The sequence below is a fragment of the Cherax quadricarinatus genome, chromosome 23 (assembly GCF_038502225.1).
Source record: "Cherax quadricarinatus isolate ZL_2023a chromosome 23, ASM3850222v1, whole genome shotgun sequence".
In the NCBI taxonomy this organism is placed as follows: domain Eukaryota; kingdom Metazoa; phylum Arthropoda; class Malacostraca; order Decapoda; family Parastacidae; genus Cherax; species Cherax quadricarinatus.
Window position 1 is genome coordinate 15,275,696 of NC_091314.1, and position 23,803 is coordinate 15,299,498.

General features: G+C 40.1%; 1 protein-coding gene across 7 annotated transcripts in view; it reads left to right on the plus strand.

The window, feature by feature from the left end:
- Window positions 1-23,803, plus strand: part of LOC128685730 (ATP-binding cassette sub-family C member 3-like) — a 406,756-nt gene that overhangs the window by 74,320 nt on the left and 308,633 nt on the right. For all 7 annotated transcript variants that reach the window (XR_011392357.1, XM_070087955.1, XM_070087954.1 and 4 more), the window contains exons 8-9: window positions 10,233-10,490; window positions 10,723-10,900. Coding sequence is in view for 6 of the 7 variants with exons in the window: in XM_070087955.1 (XP_069944056.1) it covers window positions 10,233-10,490; window positions 10,723-10,900 (436 nt within the window). In the remaining variant the exon portion in view is untranslated. The remainder of the gene's footprint in view (window positions 1-10,232; window positions 10,491-10,722; window positions 10,901-23,803) is intronic.

The window sequence follows — 23,803 nt, forward strand, 5'->3', positions numbered from 1 at the left end:
CAGTGCCTGCACTCTGAAGGAGGGGTGTTAATGTTGCAGTTTTATAAACTGTAATGTAAAGCACCCCTCTGGCATGACAGTGATAGAGTGAATAATGAAGAAAGTTTTTTTTTTCGGGCCACCCTGCCTTGGTGGGAATCAGTCGATGTGTTAATAATAAAAAAAAATACACTTAATGCTTAACAGACTACTTTATACTAGGCATATATATATTATAGTTGATTTGAATTGAACATTGATTTTTATATATCAGCAGAGGTAGTAGTGATTTAGCAGTATGTAATTCAATTAACAAGTAATTGATTAACAAGTTACAGTATTATATTTTGGCACATTTTGCATAATGAGATTGAGACCATTTTAGTTTTGTAATAACCTTATAAAATTCAGAAAGTTTTGAGTTGATGGTTGCAATAATATGTAGTGTTTGTGTTGTTAATTTTGGGAGATTAGGTGATTTCTAAGCAGAGCCTTGAATTGGTGTGCAGGCAGCAGGGACCCTTTTGTATGTTCAGGCAATGACTTCCAGATCTTGGGCCCTTTATATGCATAGCATTTTTGCATAGGGAGAGATGACATGAGGGATATCAAAGAGTGTTTTGTGTCTTACGTCATGCAAACATTAAAAGTTTTAAATAATAGAAATTAATACAAAATTATACAATACTACAGCTACTAAATAGAGGTCTTAGCTATACTTATGAGGTAGATTCTTACTAGCAGTGAGCTAGTAACCCTAGGTAATCTAAGGTAGTACACATTCTTGAAAATCAGATGATGTAGAATAATAACAAATACACTTACAACATTGGAAAATAATAAATTTTATGTAATACAGGTGAATATTGAAGGACAGTTGTGAGTGGTGAAGAGAATTTATTGCTATAAGATATAATGAGACAAGTATGAATTTTAGAACTAATTATGAAGACCCTTCACACATGATCTGAGACTTGATAATATGGATATATGAAGAATTACAGGAGGGCCCTGCATATACAGCTCCCACTGTTCAGCGTTCCATGTTTTCGTTGACTTTCGGTTGAGCCATTGTTCATTATGTTCAGTGCTTTTTACCAATTTTCTTCCATTATTGTTGCTTTCATACAAGAGTTGTGTAAGGGAAGCCTGACTGAAGCCATATTTTAAGGTGAGTATTGTATGTACTGTGTATTTATTTTACTTTTTTTTATCTGTTTTTTATGCCTAGCTGTATTGAGCACTTAATATATGATAGTGTAAACACATTATCAATATTTTAGATGCATTCAGAAATGAAAAAAATGCTCTTTTTCACCTGTCGGTGGTTTATGCTTATTTGGGGTCATGAGCCTTAGGAGCTGTAGAAATGGGGCCTGCCTGTAAAAGATAAAGATAAAGATTTTATATCTTTGTAAAGGTTACAATGTGTAATTACAATTTTGGTTTGCTAAGTACTAAGAAAGTCACTATCATGCTGGGGCAATTTGGGCAGACTAATCCTTGTACATAATAACTAGTTAATAAAGCAAGCATAAGCTAGGCAAATCAGAATAAATAAAGAACAATAAAGACTAGGTACAGGAAGGCCCCGCTTTACGGCGTTTCACTTTACGGCGTTCCGCTAATACGGACATTTCAAATTATGACCAAAACTCACTATACGGCTCCCCCCACCTGACTTTCTAATACGGTCACCGTGCCCCACCCTGTTTGTTTACATTCTCCATGAGCTCAGTAAGCACTAAGTCTCTCCATTTTGTCTGGAAACTCCAAAATTTCAAATGTTTTTAAAAGTTATTTCATATTTTATATATACTCTGATAATTATACTTATGTATACCTGTACCTAAATAAACTTACATACATCAAGTCATTTAAATGTCGTATATTACGTTAATATACACATTTTCATTAATCCATCCATGATATTTTTTTCAAAATTATATAATAAACACGATGCATAACATATAAATAAGATAAATACACCCCACAGTAGAATAAATAAACATAAATGTGAGCTGTGTAGCAGACGACTTCCACAAGTGGTGATAATAACAATACTGAGTCTCATTAAATGTCGTATATTACGGTAATATACACATTTTCATTAATCCAGCCATGATATTTTTTTCAAAATTATATAATAAACACTATACATAACATATAAATAAGATAAATACACCCCACAGTAGAATAAATAAACATAAATGTGATCTCTGGTAGCAGACGACTTCCACAAGTGACGCCATAATAACAATAGTCACGGAGTCTCATTAAATGTCGTATATTACGGTAATATACACATTTTCATTAATCCATCCATGATATTTTTTTCAAAATTATATAATAAACACGATGCATAACATATAAATAAGATAAATACACCCCACAGTAGAATAAATAAACAAATGTGAGCTGTGTAGCAGACGACTTCCACAAGTGGTGATAATAACAATACTGAGTCTCATTAAATGTCGTATATTACGTTAATATACACATTTTCATTAATCCAGCCATGATATTTTTTTCAAAATTATATAATAAACACGATACATAACATAAAAAGATGATAAATACACCCCACAATAGAATAAATAAACATAAATATAAGATGTGGGAGCCTGGTTTGTTTACTCTGTGCCTGGCCTGTCACCTCTCATGTATTCATTCTTTCTCTCTCTCATTTATTCGTTTTATCTCATTTACTTACTCCTGACCCTACATTAAGACTACAAATATTTTAAGGTAAGTAATGAGTGAACTGTATATACATTTTATCGCTCTGGGATGCTTAAATATCATAGAATAGTATGTGTGGGTGGGGTGGCCTGTAAGGTAGCCTGGCTATTACAATACATACCACACTTGATTTCTTACAATAAATACTACTTGTCTCACCCTAGATTAAGACTATAAATATTTTAAGGTAAGTAATGAGTGCACTATGTGTGTATTGTACCTTTTTATTGTTTTTTGATGCCTGGTTCTATTGCTAACTTAATATATGTTAGTGTAAACTTGTTATCTAGTGTTTGTATGCATTTATAAGTGGAAAAAAAGGGTGTTCCACTTTACGGCGATTTCCGCTTTACGGCGCTAGCCTGGAACCTAACCCGCCGTATAAGTGGGGCCTTCCTGTACTGGGCATATTTGAAAAAAAAAAAAACTTTTTTGATAAATAGGGTTATTTCCACCAATTCAATGAATTGTTGCTGAATTGTGACAAAGATGCTACTGGTAAATGAGATGTAGGGTTAATTTCTGTCTAACTAAATCACTAAAATTGGTAGATGAGTACAGCAAGGAGGTACAGTTAATAAAACTAATGTATGAAAGTAGGTATAAGGTATTTAGCATTTTAGGGGCATTAAACCCAAATGATAACACACTGATTAACTGGTACTGATTGAGAGTGCAAAACACTACGTTGAGTGATGTTGGTACAAAATGCATCTTATCCTGAATCGGATAGGCCAGTATCACGTAAGAATATTGTTATCAGTCAATCAGTCAGTTTTTATTTCCTTGCAAGATTACATTGAGATTATAAAATTACAAAAATGAGTTGCCGTGCAAAGAGAGCCACTATCATGCCTAGGCATTATGGGCAGACTTAATTTATTGGCTTACAGACTACTTAATACTTAAGAAATTGAACATAGTTTGTTGTACTTCTTGTTTATTTATAATATACACAGTAATTTTACTCAGATTACAATAGTTTCAATAGTAAATATTGAAATTATATTATGGGAATATAACATTGTGAGTTGTCAAACCCCTTGTGCAGATATCCAAGAATTATCTACAAGCAGTATTAAATCAGGGAAGTGTTTTTGGGTATGCCCAAATGAGATCAACCTGTGGACTAAAATCACATTGGTATTAAAAGAGTATAACATCAAAGCAGCCTTCATAGAAAACCTGGAAGCATTCTATAACAGATGGGAAAATAAAAAGTCTGGGCTGGATGGTACCGCCCTTGGTGCTGGCCATGTAGTCAGAAACGGCAAGGCTGGAGGGGCTGCCCTGATAGACCGTAAATGTGGGGCTGGAAGTGATGTCCTGGTAGACAGTAATGGTGAAACTGGAGGTGCTGCCCTGGGAGACAGTAATGGTGAGGTTGGAGGTGCTGTCCAGGTAGACAGTAAATGTACGCATGAAGGAGTGCATATAAATGGCCTCGAGGGAGACAGGAGCTGTAGTGGGGAAACAAGTGTAGTCAAGGACAAGATAAATCCAATATTACAAACTAGTAATACTACAGGAGATAGCAAAGAAGGGGACTCCACTAGCAATAGTGAGGATATATTACCAGAAACAACTGGTGAGAGGTCCATTGTTAGTACTATTGAGGATAGGAATGAGACAGGTAAACATGCACCAACAAGGAATACAGTCACAAAAACCCAAGGCAAATGGAAACCAAGCCTATGCACATACTATGCACTTGGTATCTGCAGGCATGGGAAATCTGGAAAAACAGATGGTACATGCAACTTTGATCACCCTAGAAAATGCCGTGCCCATACGACAACAGAAAAATGCAAACTCCCTTCCTGTAAGCTTTTTCACCCTGAACTGTGTACCTCTTCAGTACAGGAAAGACTGTGCTATAACTTAAATTGCCAGGCATACCATCTAAAGGGAACAAAAAGATACAAAACATCCAGGCCATGGGAAAACCTGGGTAGCCACAGCCACTCAAGAGGGAGAGGTTTTTTAGTGCCTGGAAGGAAAAAAACTGGCAGGAAATGGCAGAAATCGTACGCCAAGTCCAGTCATTTATGGAGTGGAACCACAGTCGATGGCCTCCACTCCAAACCAACAGATACAGATACTAGTGCCGGAAAAAAAAGTCCTCCCCAGTACCACCAACACCGCCAGTCTGATGACATTCTTCTTTGCAAATATACAAGGTCTAAAGCCAGCAACGAACAACAAAATACCTTTCATCCGTGGACTGCTTGCAGAGGAAAATGCAATGCTCGCGGCTTTCACAGAGACCCACATAAAAGATCACTTGGACAATGAAATATGGATCCTGGGCTACAACCTATACAGATGCGACAGAGTGAAGAGGCAAAAGTAGGGGGTTGGCTTGTATATCGCAGAGTCACTTATTTGCACAGAACTGCTTAATGCCTCAAATGATGTAGTGGAAGTAAAGATTGAGAACCAAAACCTAGTCATTGTGGTAGTCTACAAGCCTCCAGATGCAACATCCCAGCAATTCCAGGAACAGCTGTTAAAAGTTGACCACTGTCTGGAAAATCTTCCAGCGCCTGCCCCCAACATCTTGCTCCTGGGGGATTTCAACTTGAGGCACCTAAAGTGGAGGAATATAGCAAATAATGTTGTTGGAGTGATAACACCAGGAGGCAGCTCTGACGAGAACTCACACACACGAGCTTTTAAATCTCTGCACAAAATTCAACTTAAACCAGCAAATAATGGAGCCTACTAGACTGGAGAATACACTAGACCTCATCTTCACTAACAATGATGATCTGATACAAAATGTCACCATATCAAAAACAATATACTCGGATCACAACATAATCAAGGTTCAGACATGTATGCGCGGAGCCCCAGACCGACAAAATGAGATTTAGTCACGAGGGAGCCTTCACCAAATTCAACTTCAATAACAAGAACATAAAGTGGGACCAAGTAAACCAAGTCCGAAATGATATTAGCTGGGAAGATAGACTGAACAACATAGACCCCAACTTATGCCTAGAACAGATTAACTCGGTGGCACTCGATGTATGCTCAAGGCTTATTCCTTTAAGAAAAAGGAGGAGTAGATGTAAAGTAGAAAGAGACAGGTGCTCCCTTTGCAGGCGACGGAAAAGAATAACAGAGCGGTTAACAGAGGCCAATATATCTGAAATGCGTAGGGAGACACTGGTCAGAGAAATAGCAAACATCGAACTTAAGCTAAAGGAATCTTATAGGAGTCAGGAATCGCGTGAAGAACTAAAAGCCATAAATGAAATCGAAAGAAACCCAAAGTATTTCTTTTTTTATGCCAAATCAAAATCGAGAACAACATCCAGTATTGGGCCCCTACTTAAACAAGATGGGTCCTACACAGATGACAGCAAGGAAATGAGTGAGCTACTCAAGTCCCAATATGACTCAGTTTTTAGCAAGCCGCTAACCAGACTGAGAGTCGAAGATCAAAATGAATTTTTTATGAGAGAGCCACAGAATTTGGTAAACACAAGCCTCTCTGATGTTATCTTGACGCCAAATGACTTTGAGCAGGCGATAAATGACATGCCCATGCACTCTGCCCCAGGGCTAGACTCATGGAACTCCATGTTCATCAAGAACTGCAAGAAGAACCTATCATGAGCTTTTACCATCCTATGAAGAGGGAGCATGGACACGGGGGTCGTCCCACATTTTCTAAAAACAACAGACAGACCTACAGCACTAACATCCCACATCATAAAAATCTTTGAAAGGGTCCTAAGAAGCAAGATTGCCACCCATCTGAATACCCATCAATTACACAACCCAGGGTTTAGAGCAGGTCGCTCCTGCTCCTGAGGTCCTAGATGCACTAGAAGACAAAAAGAATGCAGATGTAATATATACAGACTTTGCAAAAGCCTTTGACAAGTGTGACCATGGCGAAATAGTGCACAAAATGCGTGCTGAAGGAAAAACAGGAAAGGTTGGTAGATGGATCTATAATTTCCTCACAAACAGAACACAAAGTGTAGTAGTCAACAGAGTAAAGTCTGAGGCAGCTACAGTGAAAAGCTCTGTTCCACAAGGCACAGTACTCACTCCCATCTTGTTTCTCATCCTCATATCTGACATAGACAAGGATGTCAGCCACAGCACCGTGTCTTCCTTTGCAGATGACACCCGAATCTGCATGACAGTGTCTTCCATTGCAGACACTGCAAGGCTCCACTTGGACATCAACCAAATCTTTCAGTGGGCTGCATAAACAATATGAAGTTCAATGATGAGAAATTTCAATTACTCCGATATGGTAAACATGAATAAATTAAAACTTCATCAGAGTACAAAAATTCTGGCCACAAAATAGAACGAAAAACCAATGTCAAAGACCTGGGAGTGATCATGTCGGAGGATCTCACCTTCAAAGACCATAACATTGTATCAATCGCATCTGCTAGAAAAATGTCAGGATGGATAATGAGAGCCTTCAAAACTAGGGATGCCAAGCCCATGATGATGCTCTTCAGGTTGCTTGTTCTATCTAGGTTGGAATATTGCTGCACACTAACAGCAACTTTCAAGGCAGGTGAAATTGCTGACCTAGAAAATGTACAGAGAACCTTCATGGTGTGCATAATGGAGATAAAACACCCCAATTGCTGGGAGCGCTTGAAGTTCTTGAACCTGTACTCCCTGGAACACAGGCGGGAGAGATACATGATTATATACACCTGAAAAATCCTAGAGGGACTAGTACTGAACTTGCACACGAAAATCACTCACAACGAAAGCAGATGATGCAACATCCCCCCAGTGAAAAGCAGGGGTGTCACTAGCACGTCAAGAGATGATACAGTAAGTATCAGGGGCACGAGACTGTTCAACTGCCTCCCAGCATACATAAGGGGGATTACCAAAGACCCCTGGCAGTCTTCAAGCTGGCACTGAACAAACGCCTAAAGTCGGTACCTGACCAGCCAGGCTGTGGCTCGTACGTTGGATTGTGTGCAGCCAGCAGTAACAGCCTGGTTGATCAGGCTCTGATCCACCAGGAGGCCTGGTCACAAACCGGGCCGTGGTGGCACTGACCCCCAGAACTCTCTCCAGGTAAACTCCAGGTAGTATGAGAATACTACAGTTGGGTTAAAGTCAGTAATGTTTTGGGTAGTTATTTATATCACAAGGTTGTTTTAATCAGTGTATGAACTTTGGGTGTCCCATTTTGAAGTTTTAAGATTTAGGTAACCTGGAGATTTTTTGGTAAAGTTAAATATTCAGTATTTAGTTTAGGGTGAGTAAGTGATTTTTGAGAAGAGTCTTAAATTGACATTCAGACTGGGTTATTTTAGTATTTACTAGTAATGAATTCCAAATTTTGGGACCCTTTATGTGCATAGAGTTTTTACACAGTGTAATATGGACACATCAAAAAGAGATCTGTGTCTTGTGTTATGGTCGTGTGACTTGTCAAGGTTGGTGAGGAAAAGTTTGAGTGAAGGGTTTATGCTTGAGCGTAGTGTTCTATGTATATAGTAGGCACAGAGTAAGTATGGATGTTCTTTATGGTGAGCAGATTTAGACTTTTGAATATTGGTGGAGTACGCTGTCGGGAGTGGGAATTTATCATTCTGACTGCAGCCTTTTGCTGGGTTATTAGTGGCCTTAGGTGATTTAATGTTGTTGATCCCCGAACACAAATCCCATATGTAAGATAAGGGCAGATGAATGAATGATACAGTGCAAGGAGAGCCGATTGCGGAACATAGTACTGTATCTTTGATAGTATGCCTACTGTCTTAGAGATTTTCTTGGAAATTTGTTGTATATTTGTCTGGAATTTGTGGCTATTGTCAAGGTGGATTCCTAGGAATTTTCCCTCTGTGAGTCTTGTGATAGGTAATCCGTTTAGCATTATGTTAAATGGAACATTTGCAGTTGTTTCCAAACTGAACGAAATAGGTTTTGTCAGTATTGAGGGTAAGCTTATTAGTCATCCAGGTAGATATTTTCTGCAATTCGGCATTAACAGTGTTGGCCAGTTTGAGTAGTTGTGATGCATTCAGTAGGTCATTGATGTAAATGAGAAAGAGGAGTGGGCCAAGGACACTTCCTTGTGGAACACTGGCTGTGATTGGTTGACACATATTGTGTACACATATTGGCTTCTGTTACTAAGGTATGGCTTAAGGTAGTTGAGGGAGTGCCCTCTTATACCATAATGTGTTAATTTAATGTGCAGCAAATCATGGTCGACAGTATCAAAAGCTTTACATTATTATTATTATAATAAAAAAGAAGCGCTAAGCCACAAGGGTTATACAGCGCTGCAAAAGCTTTACATAAATCAGTGAAGATTCCCAGCGGTACTTCTTTCTTTTCGAGAGCAGTGTATATTAGTTCTAGCATGTGTATAATAGCATCATTTGTGCTTTTATTATTCTTGAATCCAAACTGACAGGGGTTTAGTATGTTGTGTGAGACAAGGTAGGAATAGCTCTGTCTGTGAATTAATTTTTCAAAGATTTTAGAGATCAGAAGTAAGTTGGAAATTGGTGTATAGTTATTCAAGTATGCTTGATCACCTCCTTTGTGGATCAGGCTGACCCTCGCTATTTTGAGAATTGCAGGGAAGGTGGAGGATTTGATGGATTTGTTAAAGAGTGTTGCAGTTATTGGTGACAGTACTTGTGAAGCTTTTTTGTACATTAGATCATGTTCATTAGCTGCATAATAACTCTTACCTGTGATTAATTTTCTTACAACAGTTTTATCTTTCCTCACAAAGCACCATTGGTTTTTCCCTCCAGTCGGGGTTTCATTAGGCTATAGAGGTTCTGTCTTTTCTCAGTAATACACTCGCTAGCATAAATCATTTATTGTATTGAAATTGAGAACATTGCTACTTATAACCAATTCCATTATACAGTAGTACCTCAGGATATGAGCTTATTTCTTTCCAGAAGGCTGTTCAAGTGCTGATACCAAACAAATTTGTTCCCATAAGGAATAATGTAAATTAGATTAATCCGTTTCAGACCCCCAAAAATACACTTACAAAAGCACTTACATAAATACTCTTACGTAACTGTTCACTTTTTGAGCTGTTCATATCCTGAGGTGCCACTGTATTCCTGTGCTGTATGTTGTTGCATCCTATGAAAGCTTTAGTGTTACAGATCCTTCAGAAGAGGTGCCTTGATGCTGGTGAAGGACTCTTGACCTGAAGAACTGTAGATACCTGCTTCTTCCTTGTATGAAACCTGTTTATTGTACCTCTCATTTGTCAGGTGCTGAATAAAAACTTTTTAGGTTCAGCTCTTTCCTATAAATATAATATAACACAGTAATAATTGGTAACAGACCTTCCTAAAAAAATTCAAGTTGATTGGTTTATAATTATAATTGGTATACATTGGCTACCCTTATAATTAAAATTCAGATATCGACATACACAATAATTTGAAAGACCATCATAGTATGCAAAACATTTCTGGAAATCTGTAGGATGATTATGCATCCCTTTTCATACATAATTTAAATTCCAGAGAAAGAGGAGGAGGAGATGATGGAAGAGAAGGAGGAAGAGGAGGATCAGCATCCATTCACTCAGAGAAGACAAAGCCTAGTGTAAACACCAAGAACATGAAGAACAAGGGAAATGTGGCCATAACAGCATCACCTAGGACCAGCCAGGTGTCTGTGCTCAGTGGAGTGTGTGCCATAGCCAAGTGGCCATTTCTCGTGTCACTGTTCCTTCATATTGTGGCAGAGACCTTTAACTTCCTCACACCACAGCTTCTCAGGTGACATAATGCATGTCTCTACTTTTTGACTCCTTGTTGCTTAATAATAATAGTATGAAAGGTGACTTTAATAACAAATACATAATGTGGGGAAATATGCATATTTTTAGTCTGCCTCTACTATACAGTATTACCAATCAATCAGCTCCCTTACTCTCTCCAAAAACCATGCCTTAAAACTACTTGAATGATCTCATTCATTCTTCTGATCTTGCCCACTTTTCACTTGCAGTTGCCTGATTGGCTTCATCACCAACAACACAGAGCCAGCATGGCATGGTTATGTGTATGCCGTGGCACTCCTCTTCACCTGTGAGCTGACAAGTCTCTTCAAGAACATGTACTTCAATATTGCCCTCAACATCTCTATTAAGCTAAGATCAGCACTCATGACTGCTGTCTATAGCAAGGTTAGCAGCTGTCTGAGTGAGAATCTTTTCCATTGAATATTTGACAGAAATGTGGTAAGAAGTAAGTTGGTGCTTATCCCCCTGAAAGATTTACCTCCTGGTCTCTCTCCCTCTCTCTGTGTCTCTATTTCTCTCTGTCTCTCTCTCTGCTGTTTCCCACCAAGGCAGAGTGACCCAAAAAGAAACACTTTCACCATCATTTAGCACTTTTGCCATCATTTACACAATATCACTGTCTTTGCAGAGGTGCCCAGACTTGACAGTTTAGATGTCACTCCAAACACCCAGTGTCCCAGACCCCTCCTTTAAAGTGCAGGCATTTGTGCTTCTCACCTCCAGGACTCAAGTCCAGCTAACTGGTTTCCCTGAATCCCTTCACAAAGTATTACCTTGATCACACCCCAACAGCTCATCAGGTCCCAAAAACCATCTTCATTTACTTTTGTCTAACACACTCACACATGCCTGTTACATTTCCAGGCCCCTTACACACAGAACTTATTTTACACCCTCCCTCCATTGCTCATGGCATTTTGGTTGACTTTTACAACACGCATGGCTTACGGAGGAAAATTTTTTATTCCATTTCCTTATAGATATGAAAGGAAAATAATAAGAACAAGAGCTGTTAAGAAAGGCCAAAGAAAACTCAGGTGGGTGTGTATACATAAATGTGTACATACATGTGTAGTGTGACCTAACTGTAAGTAAAAGATATACCTGTTATTTTTTATGTTTTTGAGTTAGAGAGAGACATCAGCACTCCTGCCATTATGTAAAACAAATACAGGTTTCTGTCTTACACTCATTTAGCAGGACAGTAGTACCTCCCTGGATGGTTGCTGTCTACCAACCTACTAGTACTTTATATATTCTAGCAAGCCTGCGTGAGTGTGTTAGATAGGAGTTAATGGAGACGAATGTTTTTTGGGACCTGATGAGCTGTTGGAGTATGAGCAGGGTAATATTTCGCGAAGGGATTCAGGGAAACCAGTTAGCCAGACTTGAGTGCTGGAAATGGGAAGTACAGTGCCTGCACTTTAAAGGTGTTGTTTTGGGTATTGGCAGTTTGGAGGGACATCTAAGTGCCTCTGCAAAGAGAGTAATTATGTATGTGTTACGTTGTTGTCCCATATACTTTGATAATATGGTTCTCACTGCATGTTCTAGTGTGAGGGTAGCTTTTACATTAAGGCCTTATCAGTCTAGGGTAATACTTGCTTTCATATTTGATTCTCCTCAGTGTCTCTGGAATCCCTTTTCCAGCCCTCTTCACAGGTTATTTTAACTAATATTACAAAAATATATATATTCAGGTAGATATATACAGAATATACAATATACAAAACATAAGCCTGCACACCCCTTAGCTGTTCTTCTAGGACAGCCCACATGGTGCATCTGAGCAATTTGCTCTTCTTTCTTCTTGACTAATCTCTAGACTAGCCAGTGTTTTGACACACCATAGTCACCCTGGGTATGATGGTCACAACTTATTTATTTATTTTATGTCTTTGCAACATAATCAAGGTTCAGACATGTATGCGCGGAGCCCCAGACCGACAAAATGAGATTAGTTTACCTGGAGAGAGTTCCGGGGGTCAACGCCCCCGCGGCCCGGTCTGTGACCAGGCCTCCTGGTGGATCAGAGCCTGATCAACCAGGCTGTTGCTGCTGGCTGCACGCAAACCAACGTACGAGCCACAGCCCGGCTGATCCGGAACTGACTTTTGGTGCTTGTCCAGTGCCAGCTTGAAGACTGCCAGGGGTCTGTTGGTAATCCCCCTTATGTGTGCTGGGAAGCAGTTGAACAGTCTCGGGCCCCTGACACTTATTGTATGGTCTCTTAACGTGCTAGTGACACCCTGCTTTTCATTGGGGGGATGGTGCATCGTCTGCCAAGTCTTTTGCTTTCGTAGTGAGTGATTTTCGTGTGCAAGTTCGGTACTAGTCCCTCTAGGATTTTCCAGGTGTATATAATCATGTATCTCTCCCTCCTGCGTTCCAGGGAATACAGGTTTAGGAACCTCAAGCGCTCCCAATAATTGAGGTGTTTTATCTCCGTTATGCGCGCCGTGAAAGTTCTCTGTACATTTTCTAGGTCGGCAATTTCACCTGCCTTGAAAGGTGCTGTTAGTGTGCAGCAATATTCCAGCCTAGATAGAACAAGTGACCTGAAGAGTGCCATCATGGGCTTGGCCTCCCTAGTTTTGATGCAACATCCCAGCAATTCCAGGAACAGCTGTTAAAAATTGACCACTGTCTGGAAAATCTTCCAGCTCCTGCACCCAACATCTTGCTCCTGGGGGATTTCAACTTAAGACACCTAAAATGGAGGAATATAGCAAATAATATTGTTGCAGTAATAACACCAGGAGGCAGCTCTGATGAAAACTCACACTCACACGAGCTTTTAAATCTCTGCACAAAATTCAATTTAAACCAGCAAATAATAGAGCCTACTAGACTGGAGAATACACTAGACCTCATATTCACTAACAATGATGATCTGATAAGAAATGTCACCATATCAAAAACAATATACTCAGATCACAACATAATTGAGGTTCAGACATGTATGCGAGGAGCCCCAGACCGACAAAATGAGACTAGTCACGAGGGAGCATTCACCAAATTCAACTTCAATAACAAAAACATAAAGTGGGACCAAGTAAACCAAGTCCTAACCGATATAAGCTGGGAAGATATACTAAGCAACACAGACCCAAACTTATGCCTAGAACAGATTAACTCAGTGGCACTCGATGTATGCACAAGGCTTATTCCTCTAAGAAAAAGGAGGAGTAGATGTAAAATAGAAAGAGACAGGCGCTCCCTTTACAGGCGACGGAAAAGAATAACAGAGCGGCTAAAAGAGGTCAATATATCTGAAATGCGCAGGGAGACACTGGTCAGAGAAATAGCAAGCATCGAACTTAAGCTAAAAGAATCCTTTAGGAGTCAGGAATCGCGGGAAGAACTAAAAGCTATAAATGAAATCGAAAGAAACCCAAAGTATTTCTTCTCCTATGCCAAATCAAAATCGAGAACAACGCCCAGTATTGGGCCCCTACTTAAACAAGATGGGTCCTACACAGATGACAGCAAGGAAATGAGTGAGCTACTCAAGTCCCAATATGACTCAGTTTTTAGCAAGCCGCTAACCAGACTGAGAGTCGAAGATCAAAATGAATTTTTTATGAGAGAGCCACAAAATTTGATTAACACAAGCCTATCCGATGTTATCCTGACGCCAAATGACTTCGAACAGGCGATAAATGACATGCCCATGCACTCTGCCCCAGGGCCAGACTCATGGAACTCTGTGTTCATCAAGAACTGCAAGAAGCCCCTATCACGAGCCTTTTCCATCCTATGGAGAGGGAGCATGGACACGGGGGTCGTCCCTCAGTTACTAAAAACAACAGACATAGCCCAACTCCACAAAGGGGGCAGTAAAGCAACAGCAAAGAACTACAGACCAATAGCACTAACATCCCATATCATAAAAATCTTTGAAAGGGTCCTAAGAAGCAAGATCACCACCCATCTAGAAACCCATCAGTTACACAACCCAGGGCAACATGGGTTTAGAACAGGTCGCTCCTGTCTGTCTCAGCTACTGGATCACTACGACAAGGTCCTAAATGCACTAGAAGACAAAAAGAATGCAGATGTAATATATACAGACTTTGCAAAAGCCTTCGACAAGTGTGACCATGGCGTAATAGCGCACAAAATGCGCACTAAAGGAATAACAGGAAAAGTCGGTCGATGGATCTATAATTTCCTCACTAACAGAACACAGAGAGTAGTCGTCAACAGAGTAAAGTCCGAGGCAGCTACGGTGAAAAGCTCTGTTCCACAAGGCACAGTACTCGCTCCCATCTTGTTCCTCATCCTCATATCCGACATAGACAAGGATGTCAGCCACAGCACCGTGTCTTCCTTTGCAGATGACACCCGAATCTGCATGACAGTGTCTTCCATTGCAGACACTGCAAGGCTCCAGGCGGACATCAACCAAATCTTTCAGTGGGCTGCAGAAAACAATATGAAGTTCAACGATGAGAAATTTCAATTACTCAGATATGGTAAACATGAGGAAATTAAATCTTCATCAGAGTACAAAACAAATTCTGGCCACGAAATAGAGCGAAACACCAACGTCAAAGACCTGGGAGTGATTATGTCGGAGGATCTCACCTTCAAGGACCATAACATTGTATCAATCGCATCTGCTAGAAAAATGACAGGATGGATAATGAGAACCTTCAAAACTAGGGAGGCCAAGCCCATGATGACACTCTTCAGGTCACTTGTTCTATCTAGGCTGGAATATTGCTGCACTCTAACAGCACCTTTCAAGGCAGGTGAAATTGCCGACCTAGAAAATGTACAGAGAACTTTCACGGCGCGCATAACGGAGATAAAACACCTCAATTACTGGGAGCGCTTGAGGTTTCTAAACCTGTATTCCCTGGAACGCAGGAGGGAGAGATACATGATTATATACACCTGGAAAATCCTAGAGGGACTAGTACCGAACTTGCACACGAAAATCACTCACTACGAAAGCAAAAGACTTGGCAGACGATGCACCATCCCCCCAATGAAAAGCAGGGGTGTCACTAGCACGTTAAGAGACCATACAATAAGTGTCAGGGGCCCGAGACTGTTCAACTGCCTCCCAGCACACATAAGGGGGATTACCAACAGACCCCTGGCAGTCTTCAAGCTGGCACTGGACAAGCACCTAAAGTCAATTCCTGATCAGCCGGGCTGTGGCTCGTACGTTGGTTTGCGTGCAGCCAGCAGCAACAGCCTGGTTGATCAGGCGCTGATCCACCAGGAGGCCTGGTCACAGACCGGGCCGCGGGGGCGTTGACCCCCGAAACTCTCTCCAGGTAAACTCCAGGTATCCATCCTGTCATTTTTCTAGCAGATGCGATTGATACAATGTTATGGTCCTTGAAGGTGAGATCCTCCGACATGATCACTCCCAGGTCTTTGACGTTGGAAGGAGCCTACACCAAATTCAACTTCAGTACAAGAACAAAGTGGGACCAGACATAGGCTCATCAGGGTCAGTCCCAAACCCTTCAAAATCCCTCTTATCGACACAATCTGGCCACAATTTTCTCCAAGCAGAGTTCAAAGTCCTGGTAGTCACTCCCTCCCAAGCCATACCTATAAGGGTATGGAGGATGCTGAAGTGTTCTCTCCAAAATTCTCTTAGGGTCAAGTGAGTGTCTGTGGTCACAGTCAAGCACCTGTGAAACATTGCTTTGGTGTAGAGTTTTTTAAAGTTTGCAGTGACCTGCTGGTCCATAGGCTGGAGGAGAGGAGTGGTATTCCAAGGCAAGAACTTTACTGTGATGAACCCAAACTCCTCGAAAATTAGGTCATCCAAGTTTGGAGGATGAGCAGGTGCATTGTCCATTACTAGCAGGCACTTGAGATCCAATTTCTTTTTCAGGAGGTAATTCTTCACACTAGGGCCAAACACTTCATTGAACCACTCGACAAAAATTTCCCTCGTGACCCATGCCTTACTAGCCCATTGCCGGGAGCAATGGGCTAGTAACCCCTTCTCCTGTAGACATTTACTAAAAAAGAGAAGAAGAAAAACTTTATGAAACTGGGATGCTTAAATGTGCGTGGATGTAGTGCGGATGACAAGAAACAGATGATTGCTGATGTTATGAATGAAAAGAAGTTGGATGTCCTGGCCCTAAGCGAAACAAAGCTGAAGGGGGTAGGAGAGTTTCAGTGGGGGGAAATAAATGGGATTAAATCTGGAGTATCTGAGAGAGTTAGAGCAAAGGAAGGGGTAGCAGTAATGTTAAATGATCAGTTATGGATGGAGAAAAGAGAATATGAATGTGTAAATTCAAGAATTATGTGGATTAAAGTAAAGGTTGGATGCGAGAAGTGGGTCATAATAAGCGTGTATGCACCTGGAGAAGAGAGGAATGCAGAGGAGAGAGAGAGATTTTGGGAGATGTTAAGTGAATGTATAGGAGCCTTTGAACCAAGTGAGAGAGTAATTGTGATAGGGGACCTGAATGCTAAAGTAGGAGAAACTTTTAGAGAGGGTGTGGTAGGTAAGTTTGGGGTGCCAGGTGTAAATGATAATGGGAGCCCTTTGATTGAACTTTGTATAGAAAGGGGTTTAGTTATAGGTAATACATATTTTAAGAAAAAGAGGATAAATAAGTATACAAGATATGATGTAGGGCGAAATGACAGTAGTTTGTTGGATTATGTATTGGTAGATAAAAGACTGTTGAGTAGACTTCAGGTTGTACATGTTTATAGAGGGGCCACAGATATATCAGATCACTTTCTAGTTGTAGCTACACTGAGAGTAAAAGGTAGATGGGATACAAGGAGAATAGAAGCATCAGGGAAGAGAGAGGTGAAGGTTTATAAACTAAAAGAGGAGGCAGTTAGGGTAAGATATAAACAGCTATTGGAGGATAGATGGGCTAATGAGAGCATAGGCAATGGGGTGTAAGAGGTATGGGGTAGGTTTAAAAATGTAGTGTTAGAGTGTTCAGCAGAAGTTTGTGGTTACAGGAAAGTGGGTGCAGGAGGGAAGAGGAGCGATTGGTGGAATGATGATGTAAAGAGAGTAGTAAGGGAGAAAAAGTTAGCATATGAGAAGTTTTTACAAAGTAGAAGTGATGCAAGGAGGGAAGAGTATATGGAGAAAAAGAGAGAGGTTAAGAGAGTGGTGAAGCAATGTAAAAAGAGAGCAAATGAGAGAGTGGGTGAGATGTTATCAATAAATTTTGTTGAAAATAAGAAAAAGTTTTGGAGTGAGATTAACAAGTTAAGAAAGCCTAGAGAACAAATGGATTTGTCAGTTAAAAATAGGAGAGGAGAGTTATTAAATGGAGAGTTAGAGGTATTGAGAAGATGGAGGGAATATTTTGAGGAATTGTTAAATGTTGATGAAGATAGGGAAGCTGTGATTTCGTGTATAGGGCAAGGAGGAATAACATCTTGTAGGAGTGAGGAAGAGCCAGTTGTGAGTGTGGGGGAAGTTCGTGAGGCAGTAGGTAAAATGAAAGGGGGTAAGGCAGCCGGGATTGATGGCATAAAGATAGAAATGTTAAAAGCAGGTGGGGATATAGTTTTGGAGTGGTTGGTGCAATTATTTAATAAATGTATGGAAGAGGGTAAGGTACCTAGGGATTGGCAGAGAGCATGCATAGTTCCTTTTTATAAAGGCAAAGGGGATAAAAGAGAGTGCAAAAATTATAGGGGGATAAGTCTGTTGAGTATACCTGGTAAAGTGTATGGTAGAGTTATAATTGAAAGAATTAAGAGTAAGACGGAGAATAGGATAGCAGATGAACAAGGAGGCTTTAGGAAAGGTAGGGGGTGTGTGGACCAGGTGTTTACAGTGAAACATATAAGCGAACAGTATTTAGATAAGGCTAAAGAGGTCTTTGTGGCATTTATGGATTTGGAAAAGGCGTATGACAGGGTGGATAGGGGGGCAATGTGGCAGATGTTGCAAGTGTATGGTGTAGGAGGTAGGTTACTGAAAGCAGTGAAGAGTTTTTACGAGGATAGTGAGGCTCAAGTTAGAGTATGTAGGAAAGAGGGAAATTTTTTCCCAGTAAAAGTAGGCCTTAGACAAGGATGTGTGATGTCACTGTGGTTGTTAAATATATTTATAGATGGGGTTGTAAGAGAAGTAAATGCGAGGGTCTTGGCAAGAGGCGTGGAGTTAAAAGATAAAGAATCACACACAAAGTGGGAGTTGTCACAGCTGCTCTTTGCTGATGACACTGTGCTCTTGGGAGATTCTGAAGAGAAGTTGCAGAGATTGGTGGATGAGTTTGGTAGGGTGTGCAAAAGAAGAAAATTGAAGGTGAATACAGGAAAGAGTAAGGTTATGAGGATAACAAAAAGATTAGGTGATGAAAGATTGGATATCAGATTGGAGGGAGAGAGTATGGAGGAGGTGGCCCTGTGGCCTGGTGGCTAAAGCTCCCACTTCACACATGGAGGGCCCGGGTTCGATTCCCGGCGGGTGGAAACATTTCGACACGTTTCCTTACACCTATTGTCCTGTTCACCTAGCAGCAAATAGGTACCTGGGTGTTAGTCGACTGGTGTGGGTCCCATCCTGGGGGACAAGATTAAGGACCCCAATGGAAATAAGTTAGACAGTCCTCAATGACGCACTGACTTTCTTGGGTTATCCTGGGTGGCTAACCCTCCGGGGTTAAAAATCCGAACGAAATCTTATCTTATCTCTTATCTTATCTTAACGTATTCAGATATTTGGGAGTGGACGTGTCAGCGGATGGGTCTATGAAAGATGAGGTGAATCATAGAATTGATGAGGGAAAAAGAGTGAGTGGTGCACTTAGGAGTCTATGGGGACAAAGAACTTTGTCCTTGGAGGCAAAGAGGGGAATGTATGAGAGTATAGTTTTACCAATGCTCTTATATGGGTGTGAAGTGTGGGTGATGAATGTTGCAGTGAGGAGAAGGCTGGAGGCAGTGGAGATGTCATGTCTGAGGGCAATGTGTGGTGTGAATATAATGCAGAGAATTCGTAGTTTGGAAGTTAGGAGGAGGTGCGGGATTACCAAAACTGTTGTCCAGAGGGCTGAGGAAGGGTTGTTGAGGTGGTTCGGACATGTAGAGAGAATGGAGCGAAACAGAATGACTTCAAGAGTGTATCAGTCTGTAGTGGAAGGAAGGCGGGGTAGGGGTCGGCCTAGGAAAGGTTGGAGGGAGGGGGTAAAGGAGGTTTTGTGTGCGAGGGGCTTGGACTTCCAGCAGGCATGTGTGAGCGTGTTTGATAGGAGTGAATGGAGACAAATGGTTTTTAATACTTGACGTGCTGTTGGAGTGTGAGCAAAGTAACATTTATGAAGGGGTTCAGGGAAACCGGCAGGCCGGACTTGAGTCCTGGAGATGGGAAGTGCAGTGCCTGCACTCTGAAGGAGGGGTGTTAATGTTGCAGTTTAAAAACTGTAGTGTAAAGCACCCTTCTGGCAAGACAGTGATGGAGTGAATGATGGTGAAAGTTTTTCTTTTTTGGGCCACCCTGCCTTGGTGGGAATCGGCCAGTGTGATAATAAAAAAAAAAATAACATAATTTACTCTTCATAACATTGTTTTTCCTGAACACTCTGGGATTTTCAGAATGGTACACTAGTAATGGCTTCACTTTGAAATCCCCACTAGCATTAGCACAGAACTTGAGCGTCAACCTGTCTTTCATAGACTTGTGTCCTGGCATTGCCTTTTCCTCCTGTGTAATGAAGGTCCTCTTTGGCGTTTTCTTCCAAAAGAGGCCTGTTTCGTCACAACTGAACACTTGTTCAGGTTTCAGTCCTTCAGCCTCTATGTACTCCTTGAATTCATGCACATATTTTTCAGCCGCCTTGTGGTTCGAACTGGCAGCCTCACCATGCCTTACCACACTGTGTATGCCAGTACGGTTCTTAAATCTCTCAAAACAACCTTCACTGGCCTTAAATTCACTCACATCACCACTATTTGCAGGCAATTTCTTTACCAGATCATTGTGCAACTGCCTAGCCTTTTCATAAATAATCGAAGTCATAAGAGTATCTCCTGCTAATTGTTTCTCATTTATCCACACCAATAATAACTTCTCAACCTCTTCGAGTACTGGTGATCTCATTTTTGTCAGCATAGTCACCCCCTTTGTAACAATAGCATCCTTGATTTCCTTTTTCTTGGCCACTATGGAACATATGGTTGTGTAGGGTTTCTTATACATCCTGGCCAGTTCGGCTGCACTTGTGCCACTTTCATATTGTTCAATGATGTTTTTCTTAAATTCAGTCATATTTCTCACCTTCTTTACCAAAGGCTTGGCACTAGGAGCTTTCTTTGGAGCCATGGTAGCTTATTTAGTACTTGAAAGCACTAAAATAAATGGAATATTATGAAATATTTCGTAGGAGCACGTGAGGGGACCTTCGCTCACTGTTAAACAATGCCAGACTGGCTGCCACCCTGGCTCACACCGTGCGTACGTGTCCCGGACGAACTACTACTCGCGAGTCAACCTATGATAAGCGAGCCCATGTTTATACGAAAATATCCCTATGATTTCCGAAATCTATGATTCCCGAGAACTACAAAAAGCGAGGGACCACTGTATATATATATGTATATATATGTATATATATGTATATATATGTATATATATATATATATATATATATATATATATATATATATCTATCTATATATATATATATATATATATATATATATATATATATATATATATATATATATATATATATATATATATATATATATATATATATATATATAGCCAGGGAGGTATACCATCTTTTAGGAGTGAAGAAGAGCAGAATGTAAGTGTGGTGGAGGTATGTGAGGCATTACGTAGAATGAAAGGGGGTAAAGCAGCTGGAACTGATGGGATCATGACAGAAATGTTAAAAGCAGGGGGGGATATAGTGTTGGAGTGGTTGGTACTTTTGTTTAATAAATGTATGAAAGAGGGGAAGGTACCTAGGGAATGGCGGAGAGCATGTATAGTCCCTTTATATAAAGGGAAAGGGGACAAAAGAGATTGTAAAAATTATAGAGGAATAAGTTTACTGAGTATACCAGGAAAAGTATACGGTAGGGTTATAATTGAAAGAATTAGAGGTAAGACAGAATGTAGAATTGCGGACGAGCAAGGAGGTTTCAGAGTGGGTAGGGGATGTGTAGATCAAGTGTTTACATTGAAGCATATATGTGAACAGTATTTAGATAAAGGTAGGGAAGTTTTTATTGCATTTATGGATTTAGAAAAGGCATATGATAGAGTGGATAGAGGAGCAATGTGGCAGATGTTGCAAGTATATGGAATAGGTGGTAAGTTACTAAATGCTGTAAAGAGCTTTTATGAGGATAGTGAGGCTCAGGTTAGGGTGTGTAGAAGAGAGGGAGAATACTTCCCGGTAAAAGTAGGTCTTAGACAGGGATGTGTAATGTCACCATGGTTGTTTAATATATTTATAGATGGGGTTGTAAAAGAAGTAAATGCTAGGGTGTTCGGGAGAGGGGTGGGATTAAATTATGGGGAATCAAATTCAAAATGGGAATTGACACAGTTACTTTTTGCTGATGATACTGTGCTTATGGGAGATTCTAAAGAAAAATTGCAAAGGTTAGTGGATGAGTTTGGGAATGTGTGTAAAGGTAGAAAGTTGAAAGTGAACATAGAAAAGAGTAAGGTGATGAGGGTATCAAATGATTTAGATAAAGAAAAATTGGATATCAAATTGGGGAGGAGGAGTATGGAAGAAGTGAATGTTTTCAGATACTTGGGAGTTGACGTGTCGGCGGATGGATTTATGAAGGATGAGGTTAATCATAGAATTGATGAGGGAAAAAAGGTGAGTGGTGCGTTGAGGTACGTATATGTGGAGTCAAAAAACGTTATCTATGGAGGCAAAGAAGGGAATGTATGAAAGTATAGTAGTACCAACACTCTTATATGGATGTGAAGCTTGGGTGGTAAATGCAGCAGCGAGGAGACGGTTGGAGGCAGTGGAGATGTCCTGTCTAAGGGCAATGTGTGGTGTAAATATTATGCAGAAAATTCGGAGTGTGGAAATTAGGAGAAGGTGTGGAGTTAATAAAAGCATTAGTCAGAGGGCAGAAGAGGGGTTGTTGAGGTGGTTTGGTCATTTAGAGAGAATGGATAAAAGTAGAATGACATGGAAAGCATATAAATCTATAGGGGAAGGAAAGAGGGGTAGGGGTCGTCCTCAAAAGGGTTGGAAAGAGGGGGTAAAGGAGGTTTTGTGGGTGAGGGGCTTGGACTTCCAGCAAGCGTGTATGAGTGTATTAGATAGGAGTGAATGGAGACGAATGATACTTGGGACCTGACGATCTGTTGGAGTGTGAGCAGGGTAATATTTAGTGAAGGGATTCAGGGAAACCGGTTATTTTCATATAGTCGGACTTGAGTCCTGGAAATGGGAAGTACAATGCCTGCACTTTAAAGGAGGGGTTTGGGATATTGGCAGTTTGGAGGGATATGTTGTGTATCTCTATACGTATATGCTTCTAAACTGTTATATTCTGAGCACCTCTGCAAAAGCAGTGATAATGTGTGAGTGTGGTGAAAGTGTTGAATGATGATGAAAGTATTTTCTTTTTGGGGATTTTCTTTCTTTTTTTTTGGGTCACCCTGCCTCGGTGGGAGACGACCGACTTGTTGAAAAAAAAAAAATATATATATATATATATATGTACATATATATACATACATATATATATACATATATATATATATGTATATATATATATATATGTATATATATATATCGTGCCGAATAGGCAGAACTTGCGATCTTGGCTTAAATAGCAACGCTCATCTTGCCATATAGGACAAGTGAAAATTTGTGTATGTAATAATTTCGCCAAAATCATTCTGAACGTAACGAAAAAAATGTATTTCACTGGGTTTGTTTAGTATTAAATTATTGTAATCAGATCTAAAATATATTTAGTTGGGTTAGGCTAAAATAAATTGCTCTTGTTATAAAAAGGATAGGCAAGTTTTCTAAGATTCTTTTGGTGCAGAATTAAAAAAATTTACATTAACATTAATGAAAAAATATATCTTTAAACGTATAAGAGAAAATTTCAGAAAGGACTTAATTTTAAATGAGTTCTTGCTAACTGGCCAGTTTTACATATTCGGCACAACATATATGTGTATATATATATACGTATATATATATATATATATATATATATATATATATATATATATATATATATATATAATTTTTTTTTTTTTTTTTTTTAACAAGTTGGCCGTCTCCTACCGAGGCAGGGTGACCCAAAAAAAAGAAAGAAAAT